Below are 21,685 nucleotides of genomic sequence, written 5' to 3'. Positions count from 1 at the left end.
TGAACTGACTGGTACGTGAGGACCTCACATAGACTGCATGAGTCCATAGTATTTAAGTGAAGGCAAGGGCTGACATTTCCGCCATACAGCAAGGACGAGAAACGGGCAAGGCAGAGGAATAATAGTTTATGGGCAAACAAAAAACTTAAACAGATTCACGGATGTGAAGGATAGTCATGCCGCGATTCGCATCAAGGCGAGGTTTTTCCATAAACATTCATTTGAGCCTACGCAATGATGGGATCAACGAGTACTACGACTATTTTTTGAGAAACTAGAGAACACATCAAGTTAGTCAGCATATCACCAGCACTCTAAAAGTGTGGAAGCTACGAGGTCTGAGTTTCGATTTATTCTTCTTCTTGTAGCGCCCTATCCAATAGGCGTGATCACTCACAAAGTGCCATCAATATCCTCCAACGGAAATCCAAAGTAACTTGCAACTTTAATAGGATTGGACCAAAGAGATAAAGGTGTTAGAGGCGTTAGCACCGGATTAAAATTCAAAAGATAGTTGGTGTCATGGGGGCCACACTACATATATTGAGTATTCCGTATTCTGGATAAGTAAGAGTTTAACCGATTACAGTATCCAGATCAGAGTTGTGCCCGAATGACGCACCTCCTACTAGGAACGCAACTTTCCTCTACTGCGAGTTTCGGGTATTGAAACGGGATTAACCGGGCATTAATCAGGATAAGGATTTCCCTAATCTTTGTGGATGAGACTGAGGGCCTTTTTATGATCACCTGGTTCAAACAGTTGAGCTCTTGTAGGCTGAATCTCTCTATAGTGTCGCTATTTGCTTCATCCACTTCGTAAATAAAGTTGTCTCGGACTTAGGACTACACCATTTCCAGTTGTAAATGCGAAAGCGTCATATGGAAATGAGAATAGTCACTTGTAAATGAGAAAGCATGAAATGAAAATGCGAAAGTGTCATTGGTAATTGAGAATACTTCCTCAATTATAAATAAGGAAGTATCACTTGAAAATGCGAAAGCGTCATATAGAAATGAGAATAGTCACTTGCAAATGAGAAATCAGATCCAAACTAATTGTTTAATTAACTTGAAACCGTGGTTAGCTTTTAGGATTGCATTTAACCACTATTTATTTCACTAAAATAACACTAGCTATTAATAAAGATTTGTTGATTAACCCCATTGTGTCCCTCGGACTTCGGATTCCTTATACATATTTTTTAGAGAAGTCCAAGTTGTTGTTGTAGCGATAAGGACACCCCCCGAAGTCCTTGGGGAGTGTTATCGATGTGGATGGTCTTTTGCCGGATGCAGATCCGGTACGTTCTCCAAGCGCCAAAAAGTTACTAGCCATCTCGGGAACTAGCTCGACCATCTCGGGAAAGATTTGGTATTACCACATGCAAGATTCGAGGCTATGCCGCCCTACCATATCCTAGATCCATCAGAAGTTCGGGGTCGCCAGAGCCTCGGCTGTTAATGAAACAGTATTCGCCACGGGTAGGTGAGGTTGATAATTGGGTTGGAGAAGCAATATATTGCACTGGCAACCCCTTGAAAGGCTTGTGCTACACAACCCCTTGAATCAATTTGGAATTTTAGTCGCCTCTTACGACAGGCATACCTACCGCGAGTATATTCTAAGCCCCCTAACCCGATGGGGAGAGAAGTCCAAGTTCTTGTACAGTGGTAGGAAATGGGTAATGTGAGGGAACCATTACATTATACTTTTACATAAAATTTACAAATTTTATTCTTAATAACAAATAAGTCTTCCGAATTTTCATTTAATGCTTTCCCATTCAAAATTTACTTACTTTCCTCATTTCTATATAACGCTTTCGCATTTAATATTAACTATTTTCATTTCTATATGACCCTTTCGTATTTTTAAGAGATACTTTCTTATTTATAATACTGTAACGAATTTGCTGCAAATCTTCTTATTTGCAATCCTCTGCTAAGTTCGAATCACTAAACTGTTGAATAAATAACTCCAATATTGAATAATGGAAAAATGGCATTTATTAAAGTACTTCACAATACACTTATACTTTGCTACTCGCTGGCTTAATAACCAAACTGATTGATAACTCAAATGAAACTCTACTATTGACCGCCAGATCGTGTGCTTAATCAAACTGATTGATAGCTCAACTCAAACTGAATTACTTTTTACTCGCTTGCCCCGCTTTTATAGTTTACGCTGCATACTTCTAGGCTCTTCGATTTCCAGAACTTACTAGTTGTTTCAGCTACAAAATCGCCAGCCACAACTACGTGCACAAATTATTGCTCTCTCTTGTGACAACTCAGATAAGATATATGCATGTGTTTGTGCATTGCCGCTCCGCTGCTCGTATACGTACATATGTGTAGACGCATTTATTTATTCGTTTATGTAGATACATAAAGATTGAATTATTGATGTGAATGTTTGTAGTTTACAGTCTCTCGCGCGCACATAGGCATATAAGTAAATGCATCTGTGTGTGACATCTCTCTGGGCTGCCTTATATATGTGTATACTTGATTTAATTATTAACGTAAATACTGCTTGGCATGGCCTTAGCATCGCCTTAGTGATGGGATAATTTAGTGATGCTAATATCCGTGACACTGCCCTCCACCTAAGTCTGATCGTCCCGATCAGACAAATCTCTCGATCTAAACGTTGCTAGCCTTTCCAAATGGACCACCTTCATTTTGGTTCGTGGTTTACCGATGGTTTGTATGCAGTACACTACATCGTTGATCCGTTTTACAACTTTGTATGGGCCTTCCCAATTACACTGCAGTTTCGGGGACAAACCTTTTTTACGTTGTGGGTTGTATAACAGCACCAAATCTCCTTCCTGAAAACCTTCTGAATTAATTGCTTTATCATATCTGCCTTTCATCTTGTCACTCATAATCTTTATACGTTGCCTTATCAGATCATGTATTTCTCTTAGCTCTTCTTCCAAATCACTAGTGGATTTCCTAACATTTCTCTCCGCATTGGCATCTATCCCTAACTTCAAATCAGCTGGCAGTCTAAGGTCATTGCCAAAAATTACTTTTGCAGGGGTTTGGCCCGTTGTCTCATGCACTGCTGATCGGTAAGCCATCAAGAATAATGGTATGCGGGTATCCCATTCTTTATGGTACTTGTCCACTACTTTCCTTAAGTGCTCCTCCAATGTTCTATTGAATCGTTCTACCATACCATCGGATTGAGGATGCAATGCAGTTGTCCGTGTTTTTCGAATGCCCAATGACTTACACATTTCCTGGAACACAGCTGATTCGAAATTCCTGCCTTGGTCAGAATGTAACTCCATTGGTACACCATACCTTGCAACCCAATTGTTTATAAACACTTCTGCTACCGTTTCCGCTTCTTGATTTGGGATTGGGTATACCTCTGGCCATTTGCTGAAATAATCCATAACTACCAGTACATATTTGTTTCCGTCGTTGCTAGTAGGAAATGGACCGGCGACATCCATAGCGATCCTTTCAAATGGCGCACCTGAGTTATATTGCTTCATCTGGCCATGACTTCGTGTTCTGGGCCCTTTCGCTCTGCTGCAAACCTCGCAGTTCGCATCCACTCAGTGACCGACTGACGGCAACCAACCCAATAGAATCTCTGTTTAATCTTCTCGAGCGTCTTCGTGATTCCAAGATGACCTCCGCTTGGACCATTATGCAGCTCGCTGAGCACATCAGGAATCCTCTTTCTGGGAACAACTATCAGTTTATTCTTGTATTTACCATCCTCACTCTCCCATACTCGATGAAGGCAACCGGATATCAATTCTAAACTGTTCCACTGTGCCCAATATGACTTCGCAATGGGACTCTCTGCTGACATCTCTTCTCTGTTTGGTCTTTCATTTCGTTCGAGCCCTTGCATAACACGTGACAGATCTGCATCTTCTAGCTGGCACTTCCTTAGCTGTTCCTTGTCCCATTCATCTGTACATGTTATAGTCATTAGCCGGACATCTATAATGTCTTCTTTAGCCTCGGCTTTTGAACAGTGATTGCATTCCAAACTACATGGTCTTCGTGACATTGCATCGGCATTTCCATGGGTACTACCTTTTCGATGCTCAATGGAAAAGTCATAGCTTTGTAGTCGCTCGATCCACCGTGCCAATTGTCCTTCCGGATTACGGAACTGCAGTAGCCATTTTAAAGCTGCGTGATCTGTCCTGACACGGAATCGCTGGCCGTAGAGGTATTTGTGAAAATGTTTAACGCACTCTACCAATGCCAACAGCTCTCTCCGCGTAACGCAGTAGTTCCTCTCTGGTTTTCCAATCGAACGGCTGTAATATGCAACTACCTTCTCCTGTCCATCGACCAGTTGTGATAAAACGCCTCCTATAGCATATCCACTCGCATCTGTATCTAGAATAAATGTTGCTCCTGGAATCGGATATGCTAATATTGGGGCAGTGCACAAACGCTCCTTCAATGTTTGGAAAGCCACCTCTTGCTCCTTCTTCCATTCAAAAGCTTTATTTTTTCTTGTAAGCTCATGGAGGCTATGGACTACGCTGGAAAAATTTTGTACAAATCGGCGGTAATATGTGCACTGCCCAAGGAAACTTCTTAATTCATGTAGGTTCTGTGGTCTTGGCCAATCCTTTACAGCCTCTATCTTTTCGTTCGCAGTGCAGATGCCCTCTGTCATTACCTTGTAACCCAAATAATTTACTTCCTTTTTAAACAGCGCACACTTTTTGGGACTTAACTTCAGACCAGCGCCAGCTATTCTTTGGAAAACTTCCTCCAAGTTCTTAAGATGTTCATCGAAATTCTTGCCCAATACGATGATGTCGTCCAGGTACACCAAGCATGTTTTCCAATGTAGTCCTTTCAATACCTGATCCATGAGTCTCTCGAAAGTAGCTGGTGCATTACATAGTCCAAAGGGCATTACTGTAAATTGCCAAAGACCATCTCCGACGCTGAAGGCTGTTTTCTCTTTGTCTTCCTCCTTTACCTCCACTTGCCAGTAGCCGCTTTTCAAGTCCAGTGTGGAAAACCATTTCGTACCAGAGAGCGAGTCCAGAGTGTCGTCAATTCTTGGCAATGGGTAGCTATCCTTTTTCGTAACGTCATTCAACTTCCGGTAGTCCACGCAAAACCTCATTTTTCCATCCTTCTTCTTTACAAGTACTACCGGGGAGCTCCAGGGACTAGCTGATGGTTCGATGACGCCGCTGTCGCTCATTTCTTGTATAATTTGACTCACAACTTGCCGCTTCGCCAGTGGAACACTACGTGGAGCTTGACGGATCGGCCTCGCATCTCCAGTGTCAATTTGATGTTTCACAACGTTGGTGCGGCCTGGTTTAGAACCATCCTGGTCAAATATGTTCGCGTACTTTAGGAGCAGTTGTTTTGCCTTACTCTGATATGCTTCCTCTAGCCCCTGCGTCCATGCCATGATGTCATTTGAAAGATTAGTATTACTAGCTGAAACGTGTTCCTGGAGCTGTTCACAGTTAATAACTACTTCAGCCTCTTGGCATCTTCCCAAAATAGCTCCTTTAGTCAGTTTGAGTGGTGAATTGAACTCATTGAGTACTCTTACCGGAACACGTCCATCTTGTTTTGTCATAGCCAGGGTTTTTCCTACAAGTATCTTCAGTGCTGATTTGTTTGCTGCTTCGACAACCCACAATTTGTTTGTTCCACAATCTCCATCAACCTTTGCCCAGATAACTGCTTCGGATTTTGGTGGTATTCGCTGACTCTCTTCCATCAGCACTCGTTTACTGCTGTAGCCTCTCTCGTAGCCGAAATTAAGTGGTACATCCATGTTCTTATATCGCATCGTCTTGCTTTGCATGTCGATCTTGATGCCCTGGTCGATTAAGAAGTCCACTCCAATTATGATTTCATCAACAATCTCTGCCACTATAAAATTGTGTACTACCGTGACGTTCCCAATTGCGACTTCACATGATACTTCTCCTAGAACCGTGCTGTCTTCTCCAGTGGCTGTACGCAATCTTGCTCCATGCAATGGTGTTATCTTCTTGTTGACTAAATCCGCTCGAATGATGGAATGAGATGCACCCGTATCTACAGACAGTAAACGTTCCTTTCCATCCACATGTCCTCCGACAGTAAGATTGCTTGACCTTCTTCCAATTTGCGAGATAGAGATTATGGGGCATTCAATTGAGGGAGCCAGCTGTTGCCCCTTGCGGCTGACTCGCTTTAGTTTAACGATTGAGTGGATTTGGAGATTTGCTCGTCTCCTTCAGCTCTGCGTTTACGGCCACCCACATTGTTGGAACTATTGGAATTGCTACTGCAATGACGTGCAATGTGACCTGGGTTACCGCACTTGAAACATTTCATAACTCCACCATTTTTCTGTTGTGATCCCTTCAGAGCTTCCAAAATTGTATCTACCCACTCTGGCCTTTCTACTTCCACACGATGAGCTTTGTATGATGGTTTACTCAATAATGACGCCGTTTCCTGAGTCAATGCATGGGATACCGTTTCAGAAAATGTTTGCTTTTGGTTCGCGTATGTGGCTCGCTTCGTTTCGGCGTCCCGTATGCCATTTATAAAGCTCTGAATCTTCACTCTTTCCGTGTATTCCACGGGTGCATCCGCATTTGCAAGATGAGCCAATCTTTCAATGTCCGAAGCAAACTCCTGCAAAGTCTCGTTAGCTTTTTGGTAGCGGTTTTGCAATTCTATTTGAAATATCTGTTTCCTGTGTTCGCTTCCGTATCGCCGTTCTACAGCAGCCATCAATGCATCATAACTGTTCCGTTCGTACTCTGGAATAGTCTGTAAGATTTCGGCAGCTGGTCCTTTCAATGCTACGAAGAGTGCGGCAACTTTATCTTCCACATTCCAGTTGTTCACTGCTGCGGTCTTCTCAAACTGTAGCTTAAAGACCTGGAAAGGAACAGAACCGTCAAAGGATGGTGTTTTTACCTTTGAATTACTAGTTAAAACTGCTGGGCGATTTAGTTGCAACTGCTCGATACGTCCTCTCAAAGCATCCACCTCGGCCTCGATTTTTTCTTCAAACTGTAAAATTTTTGTATCTTGCGCCTCCAACTTCGAGGAAATACGTTCTTCTTGCTCTTCCAGTTGAGCAGAGATCTGCGATGATATCTGTGCTGAAATTTGCGCCGACATTTCGGATATCCGTGCCTCTTGTGCTTCAATCTTCGCTGTTATACGGTTCTCCTGCGATTCCAGCTGAGTTTCCATCTTGGATGTTATGCGTGTCTCTTGCGATTTCAATTGTGATGACATGTTGGTAGATATTTGTGATGACATTTCGGACATTTGTGCCGATATTGCAGCCAACATCATGTTCAGGGCTGTGTTCGTCATTGTCTGCGGTGTTTCATTTTTCTCTTCAATTTTTGCTGTTGTCTCGTCCTCATCAGGATAAAAGACATACTCGTCCACATCAATTCCTTCTGCTTCCATTGCCTCTCGTAGCCGTGCCTGAAGTTCGAGTTTAACGCCACTTGTATTCAATCCACGGCTCTCCAACTCCTTCTTTAGTTGCTGGATCTTCAATTCACTGAACTTTGCCATGTCCTTGTTGTCTTCTGGAATTTATTCTACAATTCCTCTTCTGACACCAATTGTAACGAATTTGCTGCAAATCCTCTTATTTGCAATCCTCTGCTAAGTTCGAATCACTAAACTGTTGAATAAATAACTCCAATATTGAATAATGGAAAAATGGCCTTTATTAAAGTACTTCACAATACACTTATACTTTGCTACTCGCTGGCTTAATAACCAAACTGATTGATAACTCAAATGAAACTCTACTATTGACCGCCAGATCGCGTGCTTAATCAAACTGATTGATAGCTCAACTCAAACTGAATCACTTCTTACTCGCTTGCCCCGCTTTTATAGTTTACGCTGCATACTTCTAGGCTCTTCGATTTCCAGAACTTACTAGTTGTTTCGGCTACAAAATCGCCAGCCACAACTACGTGCACAAATTATTGCTCTCTCTTGTGACAACTCAGATAAGATATATGCATGTGTTTGTGCATTGCCGCTCCGCTGCTCGTATACGTACATATGTGTAGACGCAATTACTTATTCGTTTATGTAGATACATAAAGATTGAATTATTGATGTGAATGTTTGTAGTTTACAGTCTCTCGCGCGCACATAGGCATATAAGTAAATGCATCTGTGTGTGACATCTCTCTGGGCTGCCTTATATATGTGTATACTTGATTTAATTATTAACGTAAATACTGCTTGGCATGGCCTTAGCATCGCCTTAGTGATGGGATAATTTAGTGATGCTAATATCCGTGGCAATTCGTATTCTCAATTACAAATGACGCTTTCGCATTTTCATTTAATGCCTTGTCATTTACAAGTGACTCTTCTCATTTACATATGACGCTTTCGCATTTACAATAGACTATTCTCATTTACAAGTGACTATTCTCAACTACAATTGACGCTTTCTAATTTTGAAATGACGCTTTCTCATTTACAAGCGACTGTTCTCATTTCAATGTGACGCTTTCGCATTTGCAATTGACTAATCTCATTTCCAAATTACGCTTCCGCATTTAGAGTTCACTATTCTCATTTACAACTCACTATTCTCAATAACAAATAATGCTTTCGTATTTACAATTGAAAATTCTTATGTACAAGTGATTATTCTCATATCGAAGTGATGCTTTCGAATTTACAATTGACTATTCTCAATTCCATATAGCGCTTTCGAATTTACATTTGACGCTTTCTAATTTACAACTGATTGAGATTAATCAATTTACAATTCTTATTTTCAAACTACGCTTTCTCATTTTCAAGTAACTATTCTCATTTTCAAATGACGCTTTCTCCTTTTAAAGTAACTATTCTCATTTCCAAATGACGCTTTCTCATTTATAACTGGAAATACTACTTGTTACTTTTTAAGAGTAGCCCATCAGAGCACCCAGGACCTGTTTCTATTATCGTGCAATCGTGGATGTAGGGAAGAAAGGTAATTCCTTCTGGTTGGGAAGGGAGCTTGGATAAGTAAAAGTGAAACAGAAGTGGGAATAGGACACCATACTAGTTTAGTTATTCTTGCTTTAGTTGTTACGTTCTTAAACGAGATCAATGCCTGACGACCACTCAAATAAATAGCGATACACCTTTTGAGACTAGATGCGCCGTTTAGCATGTTAAGCATGTTTGATAGCTTCTTCAACCTCTTTGGAGGTGATGCTAATGGGAGACACACTATGGTTATGCATATGTGCACGCCTTTGGTATGATGTGTGAATTTCTCAACCGAGGAATGCATTCCGAATCTCCGGCAGAGAGCGATCGCTCATTTCTTCACATCCGACAGCACTATATCACCAAAGACGATGGATATTTTGCATTATGCTTCGTCGGATTTGCGACGGGAAACTCAGCTGGGATACCACAATTCTTAAAGCGGCAATAAAGCAATCCTACGAGGTGGGTGATGGCCTACACACAGTATTTTTGCTGCCCTCCCAAACGCGAATTATGTCCACCAAAGGCTTTTCATCAGCCTTAAATCTGTAATGTGACTCTCGGGCTAGTACCGAACGACAAGCACGGTTTGTCCAGCCCCAACAGCAGTAATGACAGTACAACGCTTCAATTTTCACTGATCTCCTTGAAGTAATCTTCCTGCAACAAAATCTTATCCATCTTTTCAAGGCGGATGGATGTACTTCAATAATATTCAGACCATCCACAGCAGCAATTATCTTCATATTGTTGATAGTCCCGGAAATATTTGGAAAAATGAGGCATTTATATTCCATGACTTAATCCACGTTTCTGTAATAGTCTAGTTGGTGGGTCGACTGCTAATACGCTACCAAAAATACCGAAAGACGTGTCAAACGACGCGTATTAATCTCGAGAACAACAATCCGATGGCGGAAAAGAAAAATTTTATCTCTGTCCGGAGATATTTGCAGTTAAAGTTGGTGATTTTCATGTGGTTGTTGTTGTGTTAGTTCCCACAAAAAAATTGTGCATCACCGTGGCGGTAGCCACGGTTATACCACACACCCGAACTTGGCATGGCGTAGCCCAGGGTTATTTTTTATAAGCGCGGCCGAAGGCCGCCAACGCATGAAGGTGTTCTGCGCAAAAATACTAATGATTCCACCCCCGGTTTCGGAGGTACCCGCGGGTCTTTTTTCGGTTTTTCGTTAATATCTTTTGAACGAGTTAATATTTTTATTTTCCGCCTTCGCATTATTAATACTGATGTCAAGACGCGTCGTTTGACATGTCTTTCGATATTTTTGGTAGCGTATTAGCAGTCGACCCCCCAACTACCCTACAAGAAACGCTGATAGTTTTACTAATACACTCACACTTGTAATTGACAATGCTGATCCTGCGATGATGTCAACATTGATACTCAAATTTATGTATGTTCTTTTGTTCGCTCACGCATGTCCGCATGTTTCCAACGACAGCCTATAAACATGAAAAAGTACTCAAACTGGGAAAGCTTCGGACACCTGGTACAGAACAAAAGAACATACAGCAGATACCATTATGCATGTGAGACAGATACATAATTCTCAACGGAATTTTATGTATGCGAGAACAGTTTATCCGATTTAATCATGGTGTCACTACTGACTGTCATATGACAATCAAATTATTAACACGGTGGTTTTGTTATTTTTTAGATTCCGCCATTTTCAACCGACGAAAACCATATAAAAAATAAGTTTAAAAAATGAAAAAGGGAGCATTTCAAAGCTCCATGCTAAAAGAAAAAAAATCGAAAATAATATTAAAAAATACCAAAAGCTGTCAGAATGTATGGGGCGCACTCAAAAAATTGATACGCGAAAAATAATAGTGGTTAGTGGTGATTCATTTTTAAATGTGTTTTCGCATGAATTTCTGAATTTAAATTGAACATTCTGAACTCGAATTGTTATAAAACTATTTATTTTCAACAAATAAAAAACACGTATGCTTTTATCACGTACAAAATTAAAAACGTAATGAAATAAAGTAAATAAAAAGCAAAAAGCATTGTTTCATTTTTGGCGGAATATAACAATGGTCATTTATGATAGTATAACAGTCAAACCTGATATCTACAGTAAACTATCATTTATGACACTTTTTGATAGTTAGAGTGTCAGCACTGATCCAGGAAAAGGAATGAGAGTGAGCAGTACGGCTATATACTTAATCAGTAGGCCATGTTGGTGTATAAGAAGGAGACAAAAACTCACACGTACACAGTTGTTTACATCACATTTGCGCAAGTCCCCTTAAGTTTGTGATAGAAAGTTTGTATGAGGCGCTGATCGTTAGGTTGACATTGCTGATAATCAGATGATAGTCATATGATAGTCAGTGTTCTTGTAGGGTAGACTATTACCGAAACGTGGATTAAGTCATGGAATATAAATGCCTCATTTTTCCAAATATTTCGGGGAATATCAACAATATGAAGATAATTGCTGCTGTGGATGGCCTGAATATTATTGAAGTACATCCAACCGCCTTGAAAAGATGGATAAGATTTTGTTGCAGGAAGATTACTTCAAGGAGATCAGTGAAAATTGAAGCGCTGTACTGTCACTACTGCTGTTGGTGCTTGTCGTTCGGTACTAGCCCGAGAGTCACATTACAGATTTAAGGCTGATGAAAAGCCTTTGGTGGACATAAAAATACTGTGTGTAGGCCATCACCCATCCTCGTAGGATTGCTTTGTTGCCGCTTTAAGAATTCTGGTATCCCAGCTGAGTTTCCCGTAGCAAATCCGACGAAGCATAATGCAAAATATTCATCGTCCTTGGTGATAAAGTGCTGTCGGATGTGAAGAAATGCGCGATCGCTCTCTGCCGGAAATTCGGAATGCATTCCTCGGTTGAGAAATTCACACATCATACCAAAGGCGTGCACATATGCATAACTACAGTGTGTCTCCCATTAGCATCACCTCCAAAGAGGTTGAAGAAGACCACGTGAAAATTGCCAACTTCAACTGCAAATATCTCCGGACATAGATAAAACTTTTCTTTTCCGTCATCGGATTATTGTTCTCGAGATTAATACGCGTCTTTTGACACCTCTCTCGATATTTTTGGTAGCGTATTAGCAGTCGACCCCTCAACTAGACTATTACCCACGTTTCTTACGATTTTTAATTGCTATTGGAGTACCTTTTTTTTGGTATCAGCCTACAACCCTGGCTTTACTCGCATTTGACTCTCTACCACCTCAACTGATTAATCTCCCTTTTTAAAACGTGCGCAAATAAATATCTCCAATGACGCTTTACTAATTAGTGATTATTATCCAATCTCTTTCGTTATCACTGCGTGAACCGCTAGATAAAAGAAAGAAGAAACAAATAAGAAAGTCTAAGTTCAAGTGAAACCGAACATTACATACCCAGCTGTACACTTAAATGTTGTTGTTGCTTGTTTTGTGTGCTTAATAGTGTTACAAGGCTGCGCAATAATACACATACATATGTTTCTATTCTGAACTAATTTTTCTTCGAGTTATGAATCCCGAAACATAGAAAATTGCTTTGTCATAAAAGGGGTGGTGGCACGCCGATTTTTCAAAATCGAAGTTTTTTCCTTATGAGGTGGGTTTTGTCTAAGGCTGGGGTAATGCTCAGTCAATCCAGAGTCGAGTAAAGGTCCCACAAACCCATACTGAATAAATACACGATATTGATGTGTTACGAATACACGCACACACGGCTGGAGATATTAGGCGGGCAGCAGCTTTCCTTCGCAAGATGGCGAGGGGCGGAGCGGCAGCTAACTGTCGTTGGAGTAGAGGAGGTTCAGTAGGCTGGTTGAACGGTCGGGTAACGGACGGACTGGCACGGCGGTACGGAAGCAGCGGCGAGATAGAAACAGCGGCTTAACGGCGGTAGGATGGCAAGCGGCCAGTGGCTGGCGTAGCAGCGGCGGGACGGATGCCGCGGCTTAACGGCGGTAGGATGGCAGACGGCCAACGGTCGTCGTAGCAGCGGCGGCTGAATGGCGATAGGACGGCGAACGGCCAGTGGTTGGTGTGGCAGCGGCGGCACCAGCAAGGCGGGATGGGCACGGCGTTAGTATGGCGGACGGCCAACGGTCGGCGTAGCACCCGCGGAATGGAAGCAGCGGCGGTGGGCTACGGAGCGCGTACCAGGGCTGTGGTGAGAGGGAAGTAGGCTAGCGATGGTGTTTGCCTGGACAGCGGCGGCTCGTTCCGGGCGGGGTCGGTTGACGGTATCGGATTGATCGGTAGTCTTCGGCCGGATCGGTAGTCCGCGAGGTCGGTCACCTGGGGAAGAGACTGCGAGGACTCGTTAGTGCTGGTTTCACCGCTGGACACCCCCGCCTCCCTACTTGCACACTAGTAGAAGGTGCGTAAGGGGGCGGGGTTGTACCAGCCGATACACCGTGGGTCGACCCGTGGGCGGAGGGGAAGTGCACCTTAACGGCACAGTGGTAGCCCCTGTGCGCACGCATCGGCTCACGGCCGAAACCAGTGCTGAGGGAAGGGGTGGAATGGTCATGAAGGCGTCGGGCCACTTAACGCCTAGGAGGGCGCGGGGGGCAAAGTAGCACAAGGCATCCTCCCCGTCGTCTTTACCTAAGTGAAGGGTGACCCGCGCCATGAGGGCGCCACTGCCACTCAGCCAGACGAAGCTAGGACTGAGGGGGAGAGGTTGTATGGTCATTAAGGCGTCGGGTTACTAAACACCTAATAGAAAAATAAGTACAGGGAGGTCCAGGTTTAAGTGAATAAGGAAATACGTTACGTTAGGTTACGTTATTGTAACGCTACGTTACATGCTATTTATTGTTATAAATCCACTTGGGAAATGAAATACGATTTTGTTACGGTAGGTTTAACGATTTATGTTTAATAATATTTGTAAAATTGATTTTATCACAAAAGGGCGGTGCCACACCCATTTCAAAAATTTTTTTTTAATTTTTATCAAGAGTCTCAATATCAAGAGTTTCAACGTTCCAGGTGTATTATTTACTAAATAATCAGGTTTTTTGTGTTTTCCAAAATGTTATATAGGTAAAAAGTGGGAGTGGTTATCATCCGATTCCATCATTTTTAAGTCCAATCTATTCGGGGTCCGGATAAACTTGCGTAACAAATTTGGGGAAGATTTCTCAGTATTTACTCAAGTTATCGTTTTACCGAACAGACGGACGGACGGACGGACATGGCTCAATAAAGTTTTTTCGATACCAATGATTTCGATATCTTTATCGGTTCCTTTATACCTGTACAACCAACGGTTATCCAATCAAAGTTATAATACCCTGTGTATAAATACAGCTAGGTATAAAAAATTACTTCTTTCATTCCTCGACATTTGCCAGAATTCATATTGTTACTGCGTTATACGCATTTATATAAGTCATGCCGGCGTTTTCACAGTCAGCAGTAGGAAATACTTTAAGTTTGTGAACCTGTTGGATATAATTTTCAACTTACTGCTTATGTTAAGGAATAAACTGTCTTCATAACTACATGCCTAGGATATGACTTTATTGTATACTTTCTTAGGTTGCACAAGGTTCCTTTGTGAATCATTTTCTCCATTCTTTTCTCTGGGATTTCGAGAAATATCCTCAAACTCTCCTTGAACAAATCGGATTTTTTCCAGTCAATCGTTTTGATTTTGATTCTTGTAGCCTTTAAAAGTGTTACGGAAAAACATAACGCATGGTAATCCAGACTACGTCAAATGAATTTCCTCACGCAATCGCAGCCAACTTCACAATGTGAAAAACTGTGTAGCTAAAAGTTGTGTAAAAATTGTGTAGATCTAGTAATTAGAGTGAAAAATGCAATAAAAAGTGAAAATTAATTATCAAAATTATTTACAAATGGCAATTCAAAAGCCTGGCGAGTGGGCGAACTCGCTTCTGGCCCGTTTTGAAGACCAGGTGAGAGGAAAATAAGAATTTTCATTTGGTTTCTGGGACTCTTGCATCGCAATGCAAAAAAGCTGTCAGACAGAAAAATTCCCTATCGATTAAAAAATGTCCCATTGTGCAAGTGCAACAGCTATAGTGTGCGTGTGCGACAGCCAACATTTGTTTATATTTTGGGAAATATATTTGTTTACGTTTTGTTTATACCGGCTGGTGTAGTAGGAGGACGTGTTTATGAATGAAATTGGATGGTATGAATGAATTTGTGTTATAATCACGAGCTACGGCGAAAAGTGAAAGTTGGGAAATTTTAGCGTAACAAGTTTAATGTGGGATGAATGAATCAATGGCGAAGAGCAACAAATGTGATTGTCAATTAACCGCCGCTGAATGGCATCTGTATTTTTTTTTTTTTTGGGTTCAAAGTTCTATGGCCGCCAGGATCAATTGAATCTCTAATAGGCCAGGTTGTATTCCAAATGTGTTGTGATTCCAGTAGTGTTGTTGATTCCAGGTTTGCGTTTTAGTTTTAAGGTTCCAGGTTATATTCGACTCGTGTGAGGTTTTGTAGTTTATTACAAAAAGTTTTTGTATGTACAAATGTGTTGAATGAAACTAAATGACATTTGGTCAATTGACGTTTGTTTAGCGAGCGCATTTCATATGACATGTTGAAGTCATAATGACCGAGTAACCGACGTGCATTGGTTTATGCTTGGTGGATGGCATACAGGATTACAAACAAAATTTTGTTGTATCCTTTATACAAAAAATTATAATATACATATACGGTACAAAACATGTTATTACATGAAATTTATTAAGCATTGATAGCTAGTCAAGTTAATTAAAATTTAAAAGTGGCTTTTTGGAAAAAATATATGAGCTCAGTGATTTTGGCTAAATTGTTATCACATAGAATATCTTTAAAATTATGATGATTTTTAAAAAGATTGAAGGTGTCACGGGTGTTGCTGAGAATTCTACATACGAAAGTTTGATGAATGTAGTCATCAATATGGCCGCATCTACATCTTTCGGATCTGTTGGCGCCAATTTTAAATAAATAGGACTTGTCATATGTGTGGCCTGCCAAGATTCTGTTTAGTCTCTTCAGTTCCGTTGTCGGAAATTTTAATTTCCTGAACCAGCAGTGATTTTTCCTAGTTCTATGTATGTCTGCATATAAATTTGGATGTTCAATTGAAAATTCCAAAAATTCGTTGTACCAAGTGTCGTATATTTCATTTCGAATGAGTCTAAGACCCTCTTGTATGGTAAGTTTAAAAGCTTTGAAGATGTCAGTTTCGGTTGCTTTCTTGGCAATTGTATCGGCTCTCATTTCCTGGTATACCCATATGACTGGGTGTCCAGATTATGTGTACTTGATTGAAATTGTGGTTTTGAATAGTACGAAAAATATTTTGAGCTATATAGTTGTTGGTTCGACGGTCTTTTAAAATGTGACAAACCGCTGGACTATCTGTGAAGATAGCTATACTTTCACTTTCGTTTGTAATGGCCAAATTAATGGCTTCCTCTATGGCTAAGATTTCACCAAAGGCAGAAGAGGATTTGAAGGGCAAACAAAAAGAGTGTTCGCTGTTGGTGTTTAAATAAAAGATACCACAACCAGTTTTGTTTTCGCCAAGAGAAGCGTCTGTAAATATAATGTCGAAAGCTAAATTTTTGTAATTGTCAATTATTTCATGATAGTTTGCAACAGCATATTCATTTGTCATATTGGTTTTTTTTAAGTTTAAAATTTTGTCTCGGATGATGATCTTGGGGTAAGGGAAAGAAAAATCCACCGTACCAAGATTGTCGAAAATCCATTTGAATTGGTTGTAAATTGTTGTGTAATTAGTGTTTAAATGAGAATACTCGGTTATAGAAGATCTTATTGGATCATTTGTAGTGAATATCGTAACCATTTCTTTTGCCATAAGCCACTTACATCTTCCTTGGGGTGGAAGTTCGTTTGCGATAGCATAAAGTAGGGGTACCGGCGTAGACGGAGTGAGACCTAAAGCTCTACGTAAGAATTTGTTTTGCAGTGATCGAACTTTGTTGTGTGAAGATTGAGCAGCATTTACACAGGTTGTGCTACAGTACTCAATTTTGGACCTTACTAAGGACTTATATAAATTTAAACCAGTTTGCGGATGAAGTCCTGATTTGATATTTGTTAGACATTTGAATAAGTTGATATTGGATTTTGATTTTTCCATGACGTTTGAGAAATGTTTCTTCGCACTAAGGGATGAATTTATGTACCGCCCTAAGACTTTAATGTTACGGACTTGAGCTATATTGATGCCATTTACTTCAACTCTCAATTCTTTCTTACTGCTTTGGTTGATGTACATGGCTTTAGTTTTGTTTGGATTGAAACTGAGGTTAAGTAGATTGCATTTTTCCATTAGAATGTCTAATTTTGATTGAAGATTGAAATTTGCTTCAATGAAATTGTTTCCTGATGAGATTATAAACAAATCATCAGCAAATTGGTAAATATGTGTGTTGTCATCACTGAGATTGTGTAAGGAGGCTGTATATAAATTAAATAGAAGAGGCGACAGACAGCTGCCTTGAGGAAGGCCATTAAAAACTTCAGCTTCGTCATTACCTAGCCTTAATTTCCTATATGATAAGAAATTACAAATCCATTCTATGTATGCTTCATTGATTTGCATGTCCAAGAGAATGTTTTTAAGAATATGTATATCTACACAGTTGTAAGCGTTACTGAAATCGACTGTACATAGAATGGAGTGAGCTTTATTACTTTTCAGGACTTTAAGTTGATGCAATATGTGATTTACACATGAGGTTGCCGATCTATTTTTCCTATAGGCAAACGTTGATAAAGGTAACTTGTTCTGTTTTTCTAAGAAGTTATATAATCTGTCTTTAATGCATGTATTTAATAATTTGAGAGGGACAGATATTAATGAGATAGGTCTAAAATTTTCGAAATTATTTAGGTCTTTCTCCTTTTTTGGGACTGGAACAATTTTTATTGTTCTCCAGCTGTCTGGTATTTTATTGGAAAGGAAAATGTCATTTAGTGCTGCTCGGAAATTATTTAAGATAACATCAGGGAGTGACTTTATCATGCTGTATGAAATTTTATCCGCTCCAGTAGCTGTGTCCTTTTTCTTTTTCTTGAGAGCATTTTGCAGATCTTCGTATGTTACGATTAAGTTTGGGTCTGTGTCTGTGGCAATGTTAATTTCTAGTGATTTTGTAACATGGTCAGGAAATTTAAGTTATTATCACTGTTCCATGCATTTTTACTATCGGAACTATAATCCCCCCTGATGGCTTTAACGAACTTCCACCCATTTTTATCAATACCGGAGTTCAGTTCTTTAATTTTATTATCAAAATTGGCTTTTTTGGCTCGCTTTATTTCTTTTTTCCAACGTTTCCTCGCTTCTGTTAGAGCATGGTAGTTTTCGGGATTTGGATATCGTTTGGCTTTTTTGAAAGCAACAATGAGAAACCTATAAAATTTTTCAGTATTGTCATCCCACCAGCTTTTTAGTACTTTTGAATCACTTTTTGTGACAGTAGCATTATTAATTTCTTCCTGGAATTTGTTTTCAAACATTTCTAAATTTGATTCGCATTCAAGATTGCTTAAGTTTTTTAATAACTTTTTTTTGGACAAAAAGGTGGTAATGTTTGTTTTGATGTTGTTTATGTCAATAGTTATAGGATAGTGGTGACTACTCCCAATTCTGATTTTATCCAATGACCATTTAAAAGGGGCATTGAAATTGGAAAAAGCGAGATCAAGTACAGATCCACCTGGTGATCTGATATCTTTTTGGAACGTGTAGTCTCCATTATTAAGTATTTGGAAAGTAGATTCCTGAATCAAATTGAAGAAATGCTTTCCTTTGCTGGAGCGTAATGTGGCACCCCAGTTGCTATGCCTGGCATTAAAATCTCCAATGAATAGAGTATTTGGAAGCGAGTCAAGAAAATTTAGAGTTCTTTGGATTTCAATGCCGAATTCGGAGGTATTTACGCTGGGTGGAAGGTATGCTGTGCATACAGTTAGGTTTGGTTTAAGATTTGTTGTTTGTATAACTAAAATGTCAAAGTTGGTAGCAAAATTTATTTTTTTGAATTTTATGGTATTTTTGAGGGCTATTGCGACAACCCCATAACCATCTTCTCTATATTTTTTGATTAAATTGAATCCTATAAGTTTTCTATGAGTACTAACTCTAGTTAAAAAAATTTCATTAAAGCAAGCTATATCAAAGTTGTATTTAGATAAATAAAATTCAATGGCATCTAAATTTGCTTTAAATGATTGGCAGTTTAGTTGTAAAATTAACATTAAGGTTTTTTGGAATGTGACAAGGCATTAATTTTTTCCTCGTCCAATTTTATCATTAGTCTGTCATATTTGGATTTAACTTGGAAAAAACCTTCCAAGACTTCCTTGTTATTAATTTGGAGGGATATTGTTTGGGTGACTTTCATGAGGTCAGTCATGACTTTTTCAAATTCTTTTACAATACCTTTTTGGTATTCATCGGTTTCAAATGCAGGTTTAGTTGATAGTTTCTTTTCTCGTTTTTCAGCAGATTTTGGAGTTATTTGTCTCCTGACAGCTATTTCATCACCTTTACTGGCTATTTCGCTATATAACTTTCTTGTTAAGCGTTTGTTTACTACTACTTCCCTGTCATGAAAATCATCAGAATTGTGTGGAATTGTTGGAAAATGTGTTTCCTCATCCAGATCAAATATGTCGAACCTGTTTTTGGTAGGGAAATACGTATTTAAAACGTCCTTCCTGCTGAGACTCTTGACTGTCTTGATACGGTTTATTGTAATTTCCCTCTCCCACATTGCACATTTGTTTTTTTCTTTGGCACTGTGGCCAGTTTTACCGCATAGAATGCAATTGTTACTTTGGCAATTTGCGTTTTGGCATTCATTACTGCCGCAGTTTATGCATCTTTCCTTGGCTTTGCATCCTAACATGGTGTGGCGAATACGACCACATTTTGAACATTGCCGTAAGGGCGGGATGTAGTAATCTACATCAAGTTTAGTATATTCGAAGAAAATTGATGTTGGCAGTTCTCTTCCAGTAAACCCAATTTTTATTGAATTTAATGGAGTTTGTTCACCAGTTGTGGGATCTTTTCTGATAAATCTGCGTACAGACACTATTGGTACACTCGACTCAGCTTCTTTTAAAATATGTTGTTCCGAGTAGCATGTGGGAACACCTCTAACTACCCCATATATTTCTAAGGCTGTTCTGGGAACAAATTGCCTTAATCCTCTTTTGGCTAGGCGTTCGTCCATTATGAAGGAGTTTGCCGAATAGGTATTCTTGAAAATTACTTTATAGAGCGTTCTTCCTAAGGCCTTGACATGATCAATGTCACGAAAACGTAAGTCTTTTATTTGGCTACATAAAGTAAGCCCAGTTGTATATTTTTCGTTTTTTAAGCTGGGGCATTGGGAGCTATCTACTAATACAAAAATTTCACCAGTAAATCTGGGAGGATATGAAATTTTTATTGAGTCATGGTTGTTGTTTTTTGGTACATCACTGTGCTGTTGTGTGTTGGCAACACTGCTTTCTGCAGTAGTTTTGTCATTTGTTATGTCCGTTGTTTTTTGTGTTAATGTTTCGTTTGTCTTTGTTCCTGTAGCTAACGGAGTCTGAGAAGACGCAACAGAATCCCCGTTACCTACATTTTTTTCTTTTATTCTGACGATGCCGTTATTCGACATTTCAAAGAATCTCGTGACATTTTCATCGTTTAAAATTTTTGGCTTTTTTGTAGGCCCACGTTCACCATCTTTACTTAAGTACGATGAAGATGCCATTTTGGTGTTTCTTTTTCGTGTCCCAACGGACACTCTTATCTTTAAATTTACCCAGGAGTGAGCTTTGGAGCTGCACTCTAGGGTTGAAATTTATTAATCTTTTCTAGAATTTAACAATTTAGCCACTTCACTTACCCAGAGTTTTTATTATGCTTGTCAGCGTTTAAAAATTGTCCTTTTAGTTTGTAGCACTAACGCGCAGTTTATTTATAAAACATATTAAAGCACTTTCGTGCATATAAACGCAGTACATACGTTTTCAAGACTTTATTTTATCTATTTTGTTTCAATTTGCGACACATAAAACAATTGCGAATACAAGAACAATAAAATTTATCACTTAGTGTGCAAAGAAGAACTGTACTTCACAATTTATAAGTTTCACTTTAAAATTTAGTTAAACCATCCACACTCGCTAAAGGTTGCACTCGGAATGGGCATCTGTATTTGGGAAATTTTCATTGAACTTTTGTTTTGGTATTTAGCTCTCGGTTTTTTGCAATTTCACTTTAAATTTTGAAGGTGTATAAAAAAAAAAAATCATTCGCGTTTTCAATCTCGTTGTGAACGGTTCGCTGAAATTCCTTGCAGCTCAACCATATGAAAAATTGGTGGTTGAGTACAAATCCAGACCGCAAGGAATTTCACAGCGTTACGCGTAAGTAAAACGTGTTTCGCGTTAAATAACTAAAAAAGTGAAACATTTTCAACAAATAACATGTAAACCACTCACGGGAAGTGTTAAAATATATGTATAAAACCTTCGTTTTATACGCAATTTCAGTTGCAAAATCATACAAGTGCTATCGGGCTAATAACCGTAAAAATTAATTTCAAACATTACTATAATGTTAAAAAAAAAAATAAATCCCGAC

At 39.5% G+C, this 21,685-nt stretch overlaps 1 protein-coding gene across 11 annotated transcripts in view; it reads left to right on the top strand.

Annotated features, from left to right (window-relative positions):
• The first annotated feature begins 14,808 nt into the window (after positions 1-14,808).
• The window catches only part of Nf1 (neurofibromin 1), a 226,119-nt gene continuing 219,242 nt past the window's right edge, over positions 14,809-21,685 (top strand). For all 11 annotated transcript variants that reach the window (XR_010952395.1, XR_010952396.1, XR_010952398.1 and 8 more), the window contains exon 1: positions 14,809-14,951. Coding sequence is in view for 6 of the 11 variants with exons in the window: in XM_067781054.1 (XP_067637155.1) it covers positions 14,892-14,951 (60 nt within the window). In the remaining 5 variants the exon portion in view is untranslated. The remainder of the gene's footprint in view (positions 14,952-21,685) is intronic.

This window comes from Eurosta solidaginis, chromosome 1 (assembly GCF_040869045.1).
Source record: "Eurosta solidaginis isolate ZX-2024a chromosome 1, ASM4086904v1, whole genome shotgun sequence".
Lineage (NCBI taxonomy): Eukaryota > Metazoa > Arthropoda > Insecta > Diptera > Tephritidae > Eurosta > Eurosta solidaginis.
This window is presented reverse-complemented; position numbering and strand designations above follow the sequence as displayed.